Source organism: Zeugodacus cucurbitae, chromosome 4, assembly GCF_028554725.1.
Source record: "Zeugodacus cucurbitae isolate PBARC_wt_2022May chromosome 4, idZeuCucr1.2, whole genome shotgun sequence".
NCBI classification, from domain to species: Eukaryota; Metazoa; Arthropoda; class Insecta; order Diptera; family Tephritidae; genus Zeugodacus; species Zeugodacus cucurbitae.
In genome coordinates this window covers 60,604,206-60,625,607 of record NC_071669.1, presented here as the reverse complement: position 1 = coordinate 60,625,607, position 21,402 = coordinate 60,604,206, and the positions used below count along the sequence as shown (strand labels likewise).

At 33.9% G+C, this 21,402-nt stretch overlaps 2 protein-coding genes across 20 annotated transcripts in view; one reads left to right on the top strand and one right to left on the bottom strand.

Moving 5' to 3' along the window:
* The window catches only part of LOC105220753 (supervillin), a 363,739-nt gene extending 346,250 nt beyond the window's left edge, over positions 1–17,489 (top strand). For 18 of the 19 annotated variants that reach the window (XM_054228592.1, XM_054228584.1, XM_054228583.1 and 15 more), the window contains 7 exons: positions 11,505–11,646; positions 12,791–13,328; positions 13,501–13,658; positions 13,745–15,760; positions 15,829–15,945; positions 16,020–16,150; positions 16,408–17,489. In XM_054228592.1, the coding sequence (XP_054084567.1) occupies positions 11,505–11,646; positions 12,791–13,328; positions 13,501–13,658; positions 13,745–15,760; positions 15,829–15,945; positions 16,020–16,150; positions 16,408–16,647 (3,342 nt within the window). In that variant the 3' untranslated portion in view covers positions 16,648–17,489. Of the gene's footprint in view, positions 1–6,891; positions 7,063–11,504; positions 11,647–12,790; positions 13,329–13,500; positions 13,659–13,744; positions 15,761–15,828; positions 15,946–16,019; positions 16,151–16,407 lie in introns of those variants that run through there. The other variant, XM_011197240.3, reaches the window with a different exon arrangement.
* A 1,172-nt stretch (positions 17,490–18,661) lies between these two features.
* Positions 18,662–20,022, bottom strand: LOC105220760 (purine nucleoside phosphorylase). The gene is made up of 2 exons (XM_011197248.3): positions 19,799–20,022; positions 18,662–19,731 (listed from the first exon to the last, which is right to left on the bottom strand). The coding sequence occupies exons 1-2, from the start codon at positions 19,840–19,842 to the stop codon at positions 18,849–18,851; spliced, it is 927 nt and encodes a 308-aa protein (XP_011195550.1). The 5' UTR covers positions 19,843–20,022; the 3' UTR covers positions 18,662–18,848.
* Between the last annotated feature and the right edge of the window lie 1,380 nt (positions 20,023–21,402).

Here is a 21,402-nt window from a genome sequence, read left to right as displayed (position 1 = left end):
TAATTAGTTTCAGGGGAAACTGTTGACCTCTAAAGTTCCCTGTGCCCTCCAACTAACTTTCTTCAAAAAATCTGGTAATCCGAGGTGGTTTAAAACTTGTGGGTGTCCTTTTCCTAATCGAATAAATGAAATAAAATTTTGATATAAAGAAATTTTAAAATCCAGCAAAATTGTGCGCGCCCAATTATCCCATTTCGGGGGAATGGCGCCAACCAATTTTGATTACTGCGCGTTTATAGTTTTAAGCAAGTCATTTAACTCTTTCTGTGGCGACAGCATTTATCACAAAATTGACTGGCGCCTTTAAAAATTAATTTTCATTTCCCACTTTGCATTTTTGATGTGCGTCGCCAGAGCATGATTTGCGCGTATTTATGTATTTCATTATGTAAATATGTCAAAAGCCGCGTTTGCATTTGAGCTCTTTCTCCTTTGACTTTTTTTTGGCCCGTATGCCAACGCAAGTGCCAACAACGGCAAGAAAATCGCGGCTTAGCACTTTGCAAGCGCGGATATTGCAAAATGCAAATATGCACAGAACGGCAGATATGTAGGTATGTATGTTTGTATGTATGTATGTATATAGACATATGCACGATAAGTTCCATAAACAAATTCATAAAGAGATATATCTCGCTTGTCTGTCTGTCTGTCTGTTGTTATTGTAGGCTGTCAGTGCAAAAGCCAATGAACTTTAACTTCAACTTGTTGCATGCCGCCTGCGAGTAGGCGAAACGAACACACACATACTTTTTAGTATCATATCTTGCATAGAAACATACTAATACACATATGCATGCACATATCATTGAGCAAATAATCATAAGCAAATAAAGCGCGCATTCGCAGCAGTAGGCACAACAACAACTACAACAAATAAACGCAACCAATTCATAAATAACAAGCAAAAGCCAAAATGAATTGAAGTTATATGTAGAATAAACAGTAAAAAAGAAGAAATATTAAATTATATGAAATGCAATGCAGCGAGTAATCAAGCAGTCAAAGCGTCAATCAGCCAACTAGGCAGGCAGGCAGGCAGTTACTTTGCTTGCCAACTAAACGTCCAATCAGCCGCGCCACCATTTGCTTATGTGCATGTGTGTGTGTGTGGGTCTACCTAACACACACATAAATAAGTCGGAGTGAAGCTTTTGGGTCGGCGTATGTGACAGCGGGTCCACATTGGCTGCGGTTGTGCCATGTTGTCAATTAATTCAACCCAATTTACGTACTTCAGCGTCAACTTCACTTCAACAGTGAGTGCGCTGCAGCAGTGATAAAAAGGGCTTGCTCTTTACATACATACTCCTTCGTACATTCATATATACTTGTAGAATGTAATATATACATATATATATATACATATATACTTACATAGATACTTGTTTATACAGTTATTACTTGCACTGCGTTTGAGTGCAAGTTGGTTACTTCCCTTTTATGTGCATTTAAAATTCTTGAAGTGCTATATGCGGCAATATATACATAAGTTTGTATAGAAATCCACTTCCATGCGAAATAAAAACTTTGAATTTTTGACTTGACAAATTAGTCATGCAAAATTTTTTCTGTTTGTTGCTTAGATATTTTCCTAATTAAACTTTATTAGACATATTACATATGCTCAACCACTCTCTACTTAATTTCTCAAGACAATACTATATCCAAAAATACATTATATCATTTATTTCTAAAATCAATTATTCTTTAGTCACTAAGCATTCACTACTTTTGATAGCTGATTGAAAACATTTAGTCTTAACTTTTAATATCGAGATTTTCAGTAATAGGAATTCTAAATTTTTGAAGATTATTAAAAAAAAATAGTTCTATTTCTAAAATTAGTTTCACACCCTTATCATTACTTCTGCGTACAGTTCGTAGAGTATAATATGTAGGTATCCTTTCAAAACTTTATAAAAATATAAGCCTATATGCCTGTAAGTCCGAGAGTGCACATATCATAATTTCGTGATATACGAGGTGTGTTCAAAAAATAACGGGAATTTGCGTTTTTTTTTTCGGAAAAAAATATTCATTCGTCTACGTTAATGTTGTCGCCTTCAGTTCCCATTCGATATTACGCACCTTTTCCAGCGCATATGCCAATCCTCAAAACATTTATGAAACTCGATTTTTGGGATATTCTTTGGCTCCTTCAGTGAGTTCTCCTATGCATGTAAAACGACGGTCCTTTACGGTTCTCTTTATTTTTGGAAATAGGAAAAAGTCACACGGAGCTCTGAAGTCTGGTGAATATGGAAGATGCGGCATCATTGCTGTATTGTTTTTGGCCGAGAATTCACGAACGAAACGAGCTTGGCGAGAGAAACTGAAAGACCGACGATTTAGAAATCGCTGAAATCCCCAAACTCTTAAAAACACGTCTATCCTTAGCAGTAATGAATACATCTGAAAATAATCAAAATAATAAAAAAAATCAGCAATTGGACTCTCCAAACCAGTGAAATTTTAAATTTACAATTCCAATTAATTTTTAAAAATATTACGTATTTATATATGTTTGATCTTCGAGTTATAATCAAATATATTGCGACTGAATTTCAGATCATTAGTTTCATTTCCAACTATTTTGAATGAAATAATTCAAATATCTATCTTTTCTATTTCTATTTTTGGAAACGATCCCATCAAAAAAATCATGGTTACCAGCTTATTAGCTCCCTCCTCAAAACCGAACCGACACAATAAGAGTTGTACAATTGTTTATCTTCGCTGCGGCTCTTTTTTATTTAAACACCGGTGTGGTAATAATACAATTTTCCGAGTAAAGATATCCATTAAGCTTATTATGCATTCATTAGAATTATTTATCGGACACTTCTACCATGTTGCTAGGATTTCAAAATAATAAACACTGTTTGGCTTTCCCAATGACTTTATAAAAGTATAGGAAATACATATCAGAATCATTAAATAAATAAATATTTCTATTTTTTTTTACTACAAACATACTATAGCTTATACATACATATGTATAGTATATCTGACCAGTAAATATACAACAACTGTGCAAACATCAAAAGCAAACAAATGTGATGTTAACAAATAAAAATGTGTCATGCGATTTCGTAGTTGTCAATATATCACATGCAAGCTTTTTTGAAAAAAAAAAATCAAAATTGACTACGGTCAAAACTGCCTTCAAAACCAAAACAAGTAAAATCAAAAGCCATTTTTTGTATGCAAAATTTAACTATTCAGGTATGGGCATATGTAAATATGTCTTGAGACTTTTGTTTATGTGGCACTATAACAAATGCTTGTGCGCTGTCCAAATAAATACTGGACATTCGAAATCAATTTCACGTTTTTATCAGTAATTTTGAATGAATCATCGTTACTTCATTATGACGAAGTGGCTAATGAATTGAAATTCATACACTTTAGCACATTCCCTTCATGGCGATTTTATGGTGTGAATGAGAGAGCGATTGCAAAAAAAAATAAAAATAATACACTATGTTTACATACATACAATTTTATTGACAAATATAAACACTGCAAAAGTTACAATGTTGAATTTGCATTTTTCGAGACAGCTTTATGGGTATAAGGTAATACATAACTGTATACATTTGTTGGGTTGAAAGGTGTTAAACGCTGTAGTGTTTATAAACAAATGAAGGATTGGCTGCTCAAGTTGAATTTTCGAAGATGTTAAAGCAAATTTGGAAACATTTTTTTGTATTATATAAAATACAGGGTAGTTCAGATTCAGGTATAGAGTAGTTATGGCAACCAGGAAATTATCAATAACTATTTTTTCGGATTTTTTTTTTGTTAATTCCAGCTTTGACTGATATTTTCCTTTCTATGTTATATAATGTAAAATCTCATGCGAGAAAAATAGAAAAAATATATCACTCTTTCTTGAGACTTTAACCAAAGTATCATGCAAATTCTAATTGAACCTTTAAATAAGTGATGGAATATAAAAAAACATTTGTACATGTGTTTTTAAAAATTTAAAAAATTTTTTTTATTTTTTATAAATTTACAATAACAGCTTCGTTCAAAGATCACAACATCGTTTTCAAACCACCTTGTATGACACAGATTATATGTATATAATATTAATGACACTAATAATAGCTAGTATAATAGCTAACGCATAATTTGAATATCGATGAATCATCACTGCCATGATTTATATATATATCTACATATGTAAAAAATGTATTTCTTCGAGCAAATTTGTTGTTCAAGCCTTTCATTGTTATGAATAATATCTGTTTTACATTTGACTACTTTCCATTATTTTTTATGGACAGCTCATTATTATTTAGTAACGCTTCCGTATTTGCAAAATATTTTGAACATATTTTATTCTTGCCATAAAAGTAATATTTATATTAATTTAAGTTTAACCAGTTTTGAATATCATCACTAAAAAATAATGATGCGGATTTGTCTGTTCAAGTATTGCCTTATAGGGAAGGTTGTACAAGCAGTGATGATTCCGTTATTTGCAGCTTAATGATGTAATTTACCACAGCCTATAGGTACTTAGAAGACAAGATTTGCTTTTATTATTATTACATCTTCTTAATATTAACTTAAAGGGAAGGAAATTTTAAGGCAGTAGTCTGCTTTAGAAGCCGAAAAAGCGTTTTTTTAACAATTTTTTGAAAGGGAAGGAAATGATTGCGGTAAACGGAATTTTAAGAAGATAGTGTACTATATTTAAGACTTAAAAAACAATATTTATTTTTTAAAAATATTGAAATTTTTTCAAAGTTATAAGTATTTTTCTGGAGCGCCTGGAGTCTGCACTTGTAAATCGGTGCCGGTGATGAAGGTCGTGCGATGCATCTGAAACAGTCGAACCAAATTTTTTTTTAATTTTTATAAGTTTCTTTTCTTTATGAACTAAAAACATACCGAAAATGTTATAAAATTCCAAATTTTTTCGAAGTTTGAAAAAAAATTCACTTTTTTAAGAAAAAAATTGACTTTAAGTTGCAAAACAAGTAGTTTAAATAATACTTTTGTCCAACTTTTTTAGTTCAAATAGAAGATAATTTAATACTGAAGCTATATCATTTTGGTTTTTTTCGATCGGACATATATTCTTTTTGCTATCGCCGGCACCGTTTTCTAACACTTGTGAAAATGAAAACTCGCGCTTTAAAGGTCTGCCTGAGCATTCGCACCTGCTCGCCGCTCGGCCACTACAACTGCTCTAGCTTCGAAAATATGTCGAATTGGCCTCTGGAATTTTAAAGACATATTCTTGGATAGTTTTGGAAGAGATTTAAAACAAAACAAAAAAATCGATTTTTTGAAACCTGTAAAGCAGACTACTGCCTTAATACAAATTAGCTCAAAAGCTTTGGTTCTCAAAAAACAGCCCCTTTCGTTGCTATTTACATTATCTTTTCCAGTACCTCAGGCGATATTTCGACTATAGTCTGATCGATTTATCGGCCTGGGAAATTTTAATATAAAATAACACAAAATCTTTGATCTCTGATCTATTAATCGGCCTCGGATCAAAAATTTGGAATCCGTCAGACACTAATTTCGGCGATTTGACATGAACGTTTGTCTTGAGCACGGCAATAATTCGAAGATTGTCCCGTCATCGTGATTTTCGTTGATAAATTTAATTCAATCAATTTTATATAAAAATGGTTCACTGTTTGCATACCGAAATGGCAGATGGCGCAACGTATTTAAAACAAAATTGAACTAAACTAAATGAACATTAAATAATGTGTCTATAATTTCTTAGTGCCAATATTTTTTTTTTCAAATTTTCATTAAAAATTTAAATTGCTACTAGTCCTTGTGTTTTGTAACATATTTTTTTTATTAACTTTCTCAGCTAAAGAAACCACTTGATGTTTCACTATGCGCTCAGCCTTAAAAACTACATATGTAAATAGAGTAACTATCTTTGTTTACCGTTTGATTGAATCGTGCTTAAATAACTTCGCATGATCGTAATACATATACTTATAAACAATAATAAAGATTTCGCTGCGGAATATCCGTATGACTAATCCAATTCACAAATGTTTTGCTTGTTTTCGTTGTCAGCACTTAAACTAAAAAAAAGTCACCGAGAGGCACTGAAGCTTTTTGCACTCGTGAAGTACGAAAGTATTTGTATTAATATTTTTATTTGTTTAATTTGTTTTTTCACCGTTATCTCACAACAACGACCTTACATTCATGATAGCAGCTGCAGTCAGTAGAAGCTTTTTTGCTATCTTATCAGGCATATGCTGGGCTTAATTTTTTGACTCCCCTCGTTCGGAACGAATGATGCCAAGATTGTGAAAAATAGTTACATATAGATACATACTATATATTCGCTTCGGTAATATTTCATAAGCAAACAGAGAGAACTTTTGGCTTTTATCTAATAGTTGTGCGCTCAAGCACATTCAAACACTTACTGGTTGTGAAGTACTTGCCCAAAAGCATGCCAAATTTAGCAGCTGGAATGGTGCGCAAAACACGGCGCTCCAGCAGTTTCGCGACTCTGCTCCATTCAAACGCTTCTAAAATGCGTCGCGTACCGTTAGCACGCTGAACTCAGCTGATTGAAAGAAAAAAAGCTATAAAAAACTCTGTGACTTTGCAGTGCAAAAACATTTGTTTTTTATTCGATACTTTTTATTTTATCACGTTTGTAATTTTTCGATTTCGCATAAGTGCTGGTTTTTACCCCTTCTTATTTGTTCGCAATAAAAACAATATTTAACTTTTGTGCAAAGGTTTTAAGTGCACACTCACATACAAAAGAAGTGAAAAACAGTTGAGTTCCATTGCATTAAATGCAACAGAACGGCAAGTGTTACTCGGCTTCGTACGATCGGCGGCGATCACAGGTGTGGCGCCTTCTTTTTTGGAAATTCGCGGCAACGCGACATTAGTTTTCGGGAGTTTTTAAGGAAACAATCCATTTTGTATTTAAATAAAGTTCATTTCATTCAACGTTGGGCAAGTTTTAAACTTGAAATTTTAATATAAGTCCTCTTCTCAGGGCTTTCAATAAATAAAAGCAATATGGAGAAGGTTAAATTGGTAATTATTATTTTATAAACTTTTTGTTTGTACTATTTAGTAAATATAAATATAAATCAGAATTATGGATGCCTGAATTCATGCTGAACACTAATAGGCGTGTTTTATTTGACCACCACAAGCTAATAGCTAAATCATGGACAAATAAAACGCATTTAGCTTATTTCATATCTTCACTTAAAAATGAATTGTGTTGGCAATGCGGGCCCGAACTCTCAACTGAAATGTAAAACGGCAAATGCAAAAAACGGTTGAATTTATAAATCAAATTTCTTTTTGTTTACCGCTTTTCTATAATATTCTGATCTTTTAAGAAATCAACAATCAATATTAGATCCGGGATGGTCCAAATAAATATGAATAAAGGGTTTTTTTTGCTATTTTGCACATCGATAGAATTTAAAATGATAATTTATTTACATTTTTATCTGTCAAAATGGTGTTTCCCACTACTGCCAACTACTTTGTTTTGGAAAAAACCTAATGAAAAAACACGTTGAACTGGCAATGCCCCTAGTTCAATATACAAGCTGTGACAGCTTATGAAAAGCCAACATAATTATGTTGACTAAGTCTTCCATACAAAAGGCGTGTTTTATTTGACCACCACAAGCTAATAGCTAAATCATGGACAAATAAAACGCATTTAGCTTATTTCATATCTTCGCTTAAAAATTAATTATGTTGGCAATGCGGGCCCGAACTCTCAGCTGAAATGTAATTTATTTGAAAAAAAAAGTTGAATTTATAAATCATATTTCCTTTTGTTTACCGCTTTTCTATAATATTCTGAGCTTTTAAGGAATCTACAATCATTATCAGATCCGGCATGGTCTAAATAAATATGGATAAAGTTCGATAGAATTTAAAATTTTGGTTTGTTTACATTTTTATCTGTCAAAATGGGGTTTCTCGCTATTGCCAACTACACTTTTTTTGAAAAAAACCCAACTATTGTGAATGAAAAAAAAACGATGAACTGGCAATGCCTCTAGTTCAATATACAAGCTATGATAGCTTATGACAAGCCAACATAATTATGTTGGCTAAGTCTTCCATACAAAATAAGCTAACAGCTTAATTTGCTGGTCAAATAAAACACGCTTAGTATGTATATTTTCAATATTTAAGGTTAGAATTTTGTTTAGCGAAAACAATTAGTTAAACTTCGGTTTTATAGTACAGATCCATGTACTGATCTATAAATGTTAAATCATTAGCTCGGCTTTGTTTAGTATAAAGCATTTTTTGTTTCTCTAATATAGACCTCAGATACTAATATTAGACTGTGTCATTACCGCGTAGTTATACTTAATTTATGACCTATTCGATATAATTTTTATAGCAAAAGATATGTGCTTTAAAAAAGGTCTAGATCAAGAAAGATCTAACTACAAAGTACATGGACTAATAACTAATGAGATATTCGTATTCTTCAGTTTGTCGTTTATATAATAATTTTTTTTAGTGTTCTAATATCCAAAATTTTCGCAAATCATTTCCAGTTCGATCATGTAGAATTGAACCAAATAATATTCAGAAAAGTGAAATATTTGAGAGCAGAAATGATGACAGCTTTATGATAACTTTTGAAACTGGGGTCTTAGTGATTCTTAATTTCATAATCATATCTTTTTTGTGTTGAAAGCTAAATAAAAATATGTATTTTAGCGTGTTTTTAACTAGTTCATAAAAATTATTCATTTATTAAGTCAAACCTTATTGTGATGCATTCGTCAAATAAAGTATTCAAATCGATTATATCTATTTATATATGTAGGTACTAATAAAGCTTTGTAATCAACGAAAAATAAAATTTCAAGGTTACTGCATAGCCATAAATGCTCTATGGCCGCAAGCAATTAAGCAATTCAAATACTGAAAATTATTATTATTTTTCTTTTTAAATAATCGATTCATCGATGTATTTGCATATAATGCGTGCTGCTGCCAACTGCAATTTGTTATGTAAATATCGTCAAAATGATTGCAATAAAAATTGATGTCGCAGCAAATGCGATGTTGTGATTGCCACATTCACCACTAACTGCTCACTACACACTTGTGCTCTCCACCGACAAGTGTTAGACCGCCCCATGGTGTTTTTAAGCCGGTCACGGTGCTGAAATACGCGTTCGTCAAAGTGATCCATATAAGGACTAAGCATGCATGCAAACCAGTACAAAGTGATTTATGTACTTACATATAAACTGGGCCTATAAAAATATTGAAAAAATAAAATAGAAATTGAAATTGAAATAAAGCAGAAAATTAACGCAAATGGGAAAACCATTAAGGGGTTCTCTCTCATACACGATAAAAGTGCGCATTAGCGACGAAAATGGGTATGATTGATTTATTTTTCGTGCACACGAGGTCAGTCGGATGTCGCAGGAAGAAATATTGCACAATATTCTTATATTTTTATTTTCAATTTATTTAATATTTAGTGATATTTAAGTGTGACGGAGATATGAGATTTGGGTTGAATGAAGAGTTATATGCAATTTTTTTGTAGAAATAACTACACGGTGTTCAATAATAAATAATTATTGAAAAAATATATCTAAATAGGTCTCTCACGCCCTCTAACTTATCAAGCAGCCCTCGTGCTGGCATAATTTCAAATGTTTGTTTGTATCTTGCCCTCAAAATATTATTATATATTATATAGCTAAATATGTAACTGTATATTTATAGTGATTATTTTTAATTACGCCTTCGCATTGTACACTTTTGCTTAGCTTACCCTTGTTGTTTTCGACATTTCTAATGCAAAAACATGAAATTTCCAAACAAGCAAATAAACCAATAAATGGTCAGTGGTGGCAAATTTTGGGTCAATCAAAGCGCCCACGCGACAAATCACGAACAGATCAGGTGTACAGACATACAAACAAACATATTGTATATATATGTAGATGAAAATAAACAAATTTTTGAAAGTGCGCATATTTTTGCATAAGTTGACAAAAGTGAAACTTTTCATATTTATTTATTGAGTTTTTAATTTTATTTATTTTTTTTATGTGTTTGTGAAATTTAATTTATTAAAATCTGAATAAATTATTGGTTTATCAATGCTTATAAAATATTTATTTATTTTTTATGGAGATTAAAAAAACTTATTTATTTAAGTTTGCATTATTTATTTATCAATAATCTATTATGTATATTTATTTATTATATTGTTGATACAATAGCCCCCAATTAATGTTATCACAACTTGCCATTTGATAACAATTTCATACTTGTCCACACCATTGATTAGAGTCTTGAGCGTAATAAATTAGTTATTCTTGAAATAAATCATGACTCACGCATCGTCTTCTTTTGTTTTCTATTTATGAGAGGTAATTAGAATTGATATAATTTTCATTATCTTGTATTTATTATAGTTTGAAAGACTATAAATTGGGTATGGGAGTTGTACCAGACAGCTTGGGTCTTAGACATAATATATAAATTGTATACTACAAATTTCAAAACTATATTCGAAAACTGTCTGCCCTTCTTTATTAAGGCAGAAGTCTGCTTTACAGGCTTCAAAAAATCGATTTTTTTGCTTTGTTTTAAATCTCTTCCAAAACTATCCAAGAATATGTCTTTAAAATTCCAGAGGCCAATTCGACATATTTTCGAAGCTAGAGCAGTTTTAGTGGCCGAGCAGGTGCAGTTTGGACCGAAAACTTTAAAGCGCGTTTTCTCGAGTTTTCATTTTCACAAGTGTTAGAAAACGGTGCCGGCGATAGCAAAAAAGATATATGTCCGATCGAAAAAAACCAAAGTGATCTAGCTTCAGTAATAAATTATCTTCTATTTGAACTAAAAAAGGTGGACAAAAGTATTACTTAAACTACTTGTTTTGCAACTTAAAGTCAATTTTTTTTCTTATAAAAGTGAATTTTTTTTCAAACTTCGAAAAAATTTGGAATTAACTTCTTTGGTATGTTTTTAGTTCATAAAGAAAAGAAACTTATAAAAATTAAAAAAAAATCCATCATCGGCACCGATTTACAAGTGCAGACTCCAGGCGCTCCAGAAAAATACTTACAACTTTGAAAAAATTCCAATATTTTTTAATAATAAATATTATTTTTTAAGCCTTAAATATAGTACACTATCGTCTTAAAATTCCGTTTAGCGCAATCATTTCCTTCCCTTTCAAAAAATTGCTAAAAAAACGTTTTTTTTCGGCTTCTAAAGCAGACTACTGCCTTAAATCAGTTTGTGCGCAATCTATAGACTTCGCTACTCACAACTCTTCTATAAACTCGTTGCCTATAAAAATAGATTTACTAAGAACTATAATATTATACAAAATATTTATCTAATTCCAACTGCTGTTATAGTTTCGTCGGCATATAAAAATATTACTATTAATTTTATTGGTTTTCTGTCACATTTACTGACCTATAATTCCCATTCTTTTATTTTTCCAGGAATCACTTTCATTGGCACACTCACTATCCGACAAACCACTGCCACATTCACCGCTCATACCAAATTGCTTGGAGGGTGGCAAGGTTTCAGATCGTTTAGGCAAATTGAAAACATCTTCGGAGAAGTGGAAGGATCGTATTGGTATGTAATCGTTTTTATTATTAATAATTTTTGAAGAATTTGATATCAAAATTATACCATAATACGAGGGTAGCTGTTTAAATTACTGGCCTAGAAACTAATGTTAAATTATTTGTCAAGATATTATCCATTAATCTAGTTTTCGAAACATTGGATCCAATAAGATATGATATCCGAAAGACGGTACATAAATGCGATGCTTTGCTCGGTTAAATATCAAAAATATGTATATGCGCCAGGTAGATCTCCTTTCGACAATTTTTTTAAACAAATTCAGTTATCGTCAACTTGTTTAAAGGGGTTAGGGGTAGTCAGACACACGAAAAAATTAGAATTTTCAGTAATTTTTTTGCTATTAAATCATGTTATTTTACAAAACTAATAATATGACATTATTACACAATGTTTTGACTTGAAGTCACGAAAATTTGAAAAAAAAAATTATAATTTCCAAAGTTATAGCTGTCTATGTTGACCCAGTTTCAAAAAAAAGATCCTTGCGGTGACAATCATAAGTCCTTGGAGATTCATCTGAAATCAATCGGATAAAAAAAAAAATAGTTTTATAAATAGATAATCCTGGGCCTGAACCAAACTTTTTTTTTTTAAATTAACAAAATGGCGGGCTCAGGAAATCTTTGGCGCACGCCTGAGTTTATTATGCATACTAAAAGCTGTAGAAATTTCATTAAAATATACCGAGCGGTTTTCGAGTTACAGTTGTCCCCAGATCAAAAAAACATAGTTTTGATAAAAAAGAGAGTATATTTTTAGGATATTACACTTAACGAAAATGCAAAAAAAAAAGATTTTTTTGAAAATTCTTAATTCCTCTTCTCACTAATAGACCATCATTTGATTATTTATAAAATAGGTCGAATTTCACTTTTTAGTCCAGGAAGACACTAAATAACGAAATTTACTGATAAATTAATTTTTTGTCCATTCGTCACCAGACATTCGTCAAAGTAAGGAAGTAGAGAGATCTGAAGTTTTGAACATATAACATATTTTATATATAAGATCTCTTCTATTTACAAACTACTTCGGATATTTTTTATTATTCTTGTTTGCCGAAATCAGGCTTTCGCCTTTTCTTATTACAATTTTCTTTTTACCCTTTATATAACTTTTAACTCCGCAGAACAATCCGATGCATCAAAATTCACAGTCGCTGGACGTTTGCAGAAGAAAGCACAATCACCGATCGAGCTGCAATTTGAGCGCGAACAAAATGCCGAACCGAAAAAGTGTCCCATGCATGTGGTGCGCAGCGCCAATCAACCACAACTTGGACTCGCCAAGAGTCCATCGATGATGGTAACAACAACCACTACAAATGGTGGCACCAATGGTGGCACCAACGGCCATAATAATTACCTGCAGCGCAGCTTGAGCGTAACAGCCGAACGCCCGAATAGCGAGTCGGCAAATTCTAGCTCTGACTCCGATTCGGATGGACGTTGCAATGAGAAGGAGACGAAGAATAAGGCAAACACGATAAGTGCCGCCGCAGATCGTGCAGCGCTCGGTACACGCGTTGCCGTGCCAAAACCGGACGACGAAGAGACATTCGAGAAATTCTTTGCATCAAAGAAGCAAGCGCCCATACAGAGCACCGTTATTAGTGAGGACGCCGAAGTGAACGACTTCGATTTTGACAGCATTAAGACGACACAGCGGTGAGTATTGGCGTTTTGTATTATATATTTTTTATATTTTTGTATTTTTTCTTGATTTGAATTTTCTATATTTTGCTTGTGTTTCGTTGAGTGAAAATTGTCAATCAAATAGAAAAGTCAAAATTCGAAATTAACTTCGGCTAATCAAAATTTACTGCTCCTTTTCTTACAGTTTGGTTACAAAACGTACCATACAAGGTCCGAAGGGTAGACGAGCAGCACGCAACCCACTCAAGAGTTTAGCCGAACGCAGTGATATTACATCCGAGTATACCGAGGTTAAGTCTGGTGTGGCTGAACGTGAAATGCGGCGCTTGAAACTCGAGTCATGTAAGTACTTAGACAGCAACAAAATCAAGTGAATTCAAAATTGTTCAACGAAAGAATACTTAATTTACGTCATCTTTTGCTTACAGATGGTCATCGTAGCAGTAATTTGGCGGCCGAGGCCATCGCAGGTCTCGCATCAGTCGAAGATTTCAAGTCGGTTGCACTAAAATCCTCTTCGCTGCCGCTTAACCAAATGTGGGTACCCTATAAGAAGCTCATGCTGCTGCATGTTAAGGGTCGTACACATGTGCAGACGCGTTTGGTTGAACCCACATATAAGTCCGTGAATCGCGGTGATTGTTTCATACTCGTGCATGGCGAGCATTTGTATCGTTATGTCGGCTCGTACGCCAATGTCATCGAGATTGCGCGCAGCAAGAAGATTTGCGCTTATATAGTCGAGAATAAAGATCTCGGTTGCACCGCCTCAGCCGAAGTTATACTTACCGATGGCAAGTTCTTGAATGAACGTCACTGGAAGAAATTCTGGGAGCTGCTAGGCAAGCCGGAAGATTATATAGTGCCCGATTGTGGTCACGCCGATGAAGATGATCTCTTCGAAGCAAGTCTCATAGAGACCAATAAAATCTATGAATTCCAAGACGACTCACTAGTGCCGATGGAGAAGTACTGGGGTTGCATACCGAAGGTTGACATGCTCGATCCCAATAAGGTGATCATTTTTGATTTCGGCAGTGAAATGTATGTGTGGAATGGCAAGACAGCGTCGACGAATGCCAAACGCGCCGCCATTAAATTGGCGCAAGAACATTACGACACCGGCGATGTGGACTACTCCAGCTGCTACGTGAATCCCGTTAATTACGCAACAATTGTCGGCAATCGCGAGTCATATAAATTTCTGCGGCGTTGTGAGAAGCGCGGTGACTGGTGTATTTTGGGTAAGATCACACAAAATATGGAAACTTCACTGTTCAAGGAGAAATTCTCCGACTGGCCCGAAGTGGAGCGTGAAGATCTGGAGAAAGATTATCTTATGAATGGTGTGCACGCGGTAAAAGCGCTCGATGGACGCGCGATCTTCAAGGGTGAACCTTATGTTGAGCCCAATTTGGTGTTGGAAAACTCAAATTTGGGGCGTGGCAACTTCTATTACGACAATGACAGCATGCGTCACTTCGATGTCATCACAAAATCCACCGACAAATGGCAGATACACGAATTCAACTTCGACAACGCCAAAGCTAGCAGCTACGGACACTTTTACTCTACCGAGAGTTACATCGTGCGTTGGGTATATCAGATTTCGGTAACGGTGCGTGAGCTGAGTGGTAAAATCTCCAATCGCGCTACAGTCGGTCGCGATCGTTGCGTCTACTTCTGCTGGCAGGGTAACGATTCCAGCGCCAATGAGAAAGGTGCTGCCGCGCTGCTTACCGTCGAGTTGGATAAGGAGAAGGGCGCACAAAAGCGCGTGGCACAAGGCGATGAGACGCCCGCCTTCATAAGGCTCTTCAAATTACTCTTCCAACACAAAGGCCGCAAGGATGATTGCCTGCAACGTCGCAACTCGTGGCGTCTCTATCAAATCACTGGCAATGTGCCGGAGGAGACGCTTCTCAGTGAGGTGGACTGTCATGCGCGTCAATTGCGCTCACGCGCCTCCATGTTGCTTGTACACGGCGATAAGGGTGTGTTGTATATATGGCACGGCTGCAAGAGCGCTAAGCATACACGTGACTTGGCTGAACAGGCGGCTAACCACTTGAAGTCAGAAAAGCCGGAAGATTTGTTTACCAACAGCGTGAGCGTAGTGCAAGTGGAGACCGTGGAGGAAGGCCAACGCGCAAGCGAATTCGAAGCGGCATTGACGGGCTACGATAGCAACGCTTATTATAGCCTGCTCAAAGAGACTACCAAAGATTACGCTTATACAGCGCGTCTCTTCCACTACTCAAGCACGCAAGGCGTGTTTAGCGCCACGGAATTGCAATATGCGCTACGTTGCCAGGACCTGCACAGTCCATATCCATTTACGCAGGCGCAATTGTACAGCGCACGTCAACCGACGATCTTCATGCTCGACGATGGTGATATGCTGTGGCTGTGGATGGGCTGGTGGCCGTTGGAGGATCTCAAAAGTGAGTTTGTTGGTGTTGTTGTTATGAGGAAGCAGATTTAAACGATTTTATTGTTATTTTTGTTTTAGTAAGCACCGAAGAGCGCAGCAGTCCAACGAATGAGAATCGCGCCGGCGTGAATCGTTGGATATCGGAGCGACGCGCTGCTTTAGAGACCGCTGTCTCATACTGGTGCGCCAAATTTGGTATGTTTAACGCTTACGCTTGTTATTACTTACTATATTTATATTTCTTAATTTTTTTTTTTTTCATTAATTAGGTGAGAATAACGAAAAAGACTTCCATGACATTAAGGGTTATGTCGTATGGGCTGGCTTAGAGCCATTGGCCTTTAAAGCTCTCTTCCCCGATTGGATTGAACGTGATGATATCAAAGAGATAAACATGCAGGTGAGTTCTATAGTTTAGGATTTCAGAAGCTGATTAACTTTCAAGACCCGAATAATCAAAGAAATGCTAGAGGAGCGTGTAAAATGTTGGACTTTGCAATGTCCACACTTCAAAAGCTCGCGAATTATAAGTTTACAACCAAAGATATTATTCTACATTCTACATTTTATTAACTATGCTTTAACTAGAAGCCTTTAATAACGAAAAAAAAGTTAAAAATATTTTTTGGTATAAAATTCACTTTTTTCTCTTTGCAGGATGGTCGCACTGATGAACCCATCCCCATCACTGATGTCCTCAAACAACTAACACAAACTGAATATCCGCTTGCCATATTAAAGGAACGTCCACTGCCCGAAGGTGTTGACCCCACACGCTTGGAATTGTATTTGAATGCAGTGGATTTTCAGACGGCGCTCGGCATGACCAGCGCTGAATTCGAACAGATGCCATTATGGAAGCAAACCAATCTGAAGAAGGAGCGTGGCTTATTTTAGTTTTAGTCTAAACAAAAACAACAAAACAAAAACTAAAAAATAATATTTTGCTATTTAAATTAAATAAGTGAAAATTGCTTAAAGACTAGAAATGCTAAAGTATAGAGAGAAAACAAAAACAAGAAAAACGCTAAAAAATTGAGAATTATATTTTGTAATACCATAAGCATACATATATACATATGATATACTATATATATATATATATGAGAGTGCACGCGTACGCACAGCAGCACATGAACACAATCATTTTTGATATATGCATATATGCAATACATACAACAACAACAAACTAAAACTAAAATATTTAATAACTTTTTACATATTTTACAAGCTTACAAAATATATATAAAGATATACCTACATATAAAAATGCGAGCGATTGATTCTAATATATATTATATACTACATATATACTTAGGCCTCATCTACATACGATACATATACATGCATATACTATATACTCTTAAATTAAAATTAAAAATATTTAAAAGCAAAAAATATAACAAAATATATATATATTTATATAAATGTTCTTAACACTCACACACGCATACACACATATCTAGCAGGCCATGCGCGGCTTTTTTTGATAAAATTTTACAATTTGTAAAAATTAAAAAAAAAATAATTTAAAGAAAATTATGAAAACAACAAAAAGTAAGCAAAAGCAACGCTGCGTGCGGTAAATAAAGAAAAAAAAAATAAAAAAATAAACATTAATTGCTTGCATAGAGGCAGCACCAGCGCACAAGCTACACACACAGCTATTGATTAAAAATTATATTATATATTTAATATACAACAAATGCAATTGAGCGCAATAAATTGTTTAATTAATTTCCAAAAAAAAACTAGAAATTATTTTGCAATTAAAATTTTTTAAATATTGTGTTTGTCATTTTTACTTAAATTGATTATTGCAGCCAACATTTTAACAAAAAAAAAAATTATTAAATTTTTAAATAATTATATTAATTATAATTTCATTAAAAAAATATATATATATATTTATACATATGTATTTCACAATTTTTAATTAAAACGCATAAATATTGTACATAAATGTTCATTTGTACAGAGTTTATTTTAAAGCAATCGTTTTCTCACACTTTTTGTTTGTGTAATTTATTATGTAATTATATACTAAACATAAAACTTTTATGTTACTTATGCATGCATATATACATATGTGTATGTATGTATAATTTTATGTATTATGTGCTATTCTATTTTTATATATGTTTTTATTTTTATGTTTTGTAAATGTATTTGCAAAGACGAAAAACGCCCCGAAATTTAGTTCAAATTATTTTAATGTATTTTATTTTTTTTAGTTCTATTTTATACAGCTTAAATATAATTTTATATATTATATATGCGCCTTTTAAGTTAACAATTATTTTTTATTAATTTCTTGTTATTGTATAATTAACTGTTACTTAGTTATTGCATACGAAAGCATAGCCCATAGTGATGGGCTAACATATTGCTTAGTACATTTCAATAAAGTTGAATTTCTAGCAAAAATACCTTCTTTTTATGTTAAACCACTATCTACACACGCGAAATATAAGCAATAAATAAGCCCAAGCAATTTCTATAAATATTTAAAAAAAAACCCCTGGGGATATGCTACACTTGCATACCAGAACATTTGGTGTGTGTGTGTGTCAACTGTGAAAAAGTGAATTTCGCGTGAGCCATTTTCCCAGCCAAAGTACCAGGCGAACAGAAGTCAGCAGAAGGTGGCTGCCGAATGGAAAAACGCTTATAACTCCGGAACGGAAGGTGTTAGCGGGTTCTGGTAAGGACGTGTGGTTGGGAAATCGCTTGATCTTTAATTTGATATGAAAAGTGTTGTTGTTGTTGTTATAGAACTTTTATTAAAAAATAAAAATCAAAATTGAAAGTGTAATTGAAGGGATTTCACTGCTAAAATCGACTTAGTTTAATCATTTATTACACTCGCTTCTGCATCATAATGTTAATAAATGCTTGGCATACCACTACATCTTTTCCAGCACTTTATTTAATAAAAGTTTTTTATTAGAATTTTATTTTGTTGTCGAAATATTTTTCAGTAGATATGGTTTGAATTTTGACTTTCCCGTAATTATATAATATAATTACATAATAATATATAAAATAGATTTTGTATATTTAACTAATTCCGCATGCATCCCTGCAACCCTCGTTCCTCATGTTGAACAGCCACAATCAGCTGCTCCGCTTCCCCGCTCAGCTGCTATAGACTTGATCATGCGACACATGAGATCACGGCAAGTACTCTCACGACTTTTGCCCACCGCTACGACCTCGGCATGATTGGCATACTCCTTCTTTTGGTAGTCCAGTGATGACTTGTTGGTGATGAGACTGAATGCGAACACCTTCAGACCGCAGTGCTGGGCCACAACCACTTCGTGAGCGGTCGACATGCCGACAGCATCTACGCCGCAAGTATGCAGCATCTTACACTCAGCAATTGTTTCATAGTTCGGACCACCGAGGAAGCAATATGTGCCCACCTTCACCACATCCGGTATACCCATCTCTTTGGCAATACCCTGAGCGCGTGTTATCAACTCGGGATTGTATGCGTCGGTCATGGGTGGAAATCGTGGTCCCAGCCGGTCATCGTTTGGTCCACGTAGTGGCGAATTGCCAGAGAACCCGACGAAGTTGATGTGATCGCGTATAAGCATAATATCACCCACCTTATAAGTGGGATTTATGCCGCCCGCAGCATTAGTCACCATCAAGTACTCAATACCCATTAGTTTCATGACGCGCACCGGCAAAGAGCACTTCACCAACGGATAGCCCTCGTAGTAGTGAAAGCGTCCCTGCATTGCCAACACTGGCAGGCCCTCCAGCATACCGATGACCAAGCGTCCCGCATGTCCGACCACAGTTGAGACCGGAAACCCGGGTATGTCTTTGTACTCTATATTTTGTGCATTCGTAATGGCTTCGGTTAGTGAGCCCAAACCCGAACCGCATATAATACCGACTACAGGCTTTACTTTTATGCGTGACAATATATGATCGGCGATCTGTTTGACCTCTTCGTAGGTGATGCTAAGGGAGGGAATTAATTTAAATGCATTTATAGGTGTTAGTAAGTATTTACATTGAGATGTCTTACGTCTTATCTTCACATTTGCCTGCCGCGCACTTTGTAGCCGACATTATGTATGCGAAACGAGGAGACGATGCAGCGGAATATTTAATTTATTTTATTTTATTTTTAATATTTTAATTGCAAAAAACAAAAAATTTTGTAACCGAAATTTGAATAAGAGAAAAATAATTTAATTTTTATTAAAAATTCATAACAAATTTATTTGACGGAAAGTTCGCAAGTGATTATGTTGAGGAACAGTTAGAAATTTCGACAGCGTGATTGTTTTAAACGATTACTAAAATAAAACATAATTTAAATATATAAGGTATTGAGAAGCATAGTTCTTTTAAAAGATTTTAAGTTGTAGAAGTTATAAGGGAAATGTGGTCACTTGTACTCGAAAGTAATAATTAGAAAATTAACTGAGATTAAAAAATATTTCTATATGTTATACAAAAAAAAATCTGTTTGCGAAGAATTTATGGTAGGGATCTTAAAATTATTCGATTAACCTAAAAACCGATTATTCGAATATTCGGTTTGTAACCGTCCGTACGAATATTAACCGGTTAGTACTATTCGATTAGTCGCAATGTTACGACTATTCGAATAGTCGTTCTACTGCGGTTATTCGAATAGTTATACTGTCACTATTCGAATAAATGAAAATTGTTTGAAATCCTAGCAGCCTTTGATTTTTGTTTGTTTTTACTTGTGAAAATGCCAGTTGTGCTCATTTTTCCTGTGTTTCACTTTTTTCAATAAAAATGGAAATTTAATGAACTTATACTATTCGAATAGTCGACAACGAACGGTTAGCCGAATAGTCGAAAATGAGCGGTTAATCGAATAGTCGATGACTGACGACTATTCGAATAGTGCAAACCGAATATTATTATTCGAATAATGCCCTATTCGGTTAGGCGATTAGTCGAATACCAAGAGCTCTAATTTATAGCCATAAAACCAATTTTTTTTAGTGTTTCAACTTGACTTTATAAACAAAAATTGGTTCCATGGTAATTACAGTGGAACTTCCATAACTTTTGAATTAACAATAGAGTAACTATATATACAAATTTCATACACATTTCTTTCCATAACTCAAACTTCTATAACTCGAAGTTCTCCATAACTCGTACTCTAAAATTTGCAATAGAAGTCAAATTTCGAACAAACTTTCTTTCATAAATCGCACTTTTCGACCAGCACTTAATAGAAAATTTAAAATTTTACTATCGAGGCAGAATCTAAAAAGAGAGGATTATGGTGATTCGAGTTAGAGAAGTTCCACTGTAGTTAATTTACATAAAATACAGTGTGAAAATAATTTTAAATGCTTTAATTTAAGCGTGGCATGAAACAAAGTTGCCACATTATACAGTTTTTATTTTTTGTTTATATTCAAAGAATTTCATAAAATTTTATTTAATATTTTGTCAACCAATTTAAGATATAAAAAATATTTTTTTTTTACTGAAAACTTTTACTAAAATTAAAATTATTATAGCAAAGAAACTTGATAGATTAAAATTCATGATATTTATATTAGATATAACGTTTTTACTATGCCGAAATATAGTAGTATTCCGAAATAACGAACACATTAATTGTCAGGCCTGTTC

Bases quoted from the DNA above. Each gene is read 5' to 3' on its own strand.
- LOC105220760 (XM_011197248.3), bottom strand. From the start codon at position 19,842: ATGTCGGCTACAAAGTGCGCGGCAGGCAAATGTGAAGATAAGAC. The intron at 19,732-19,798 runs GTAAGACATCTC...TCCCTCCCTTAG, and splicing joins GGCAAATGTGAAGATAAGAC to CATCACCTACGAAGAGGTCA.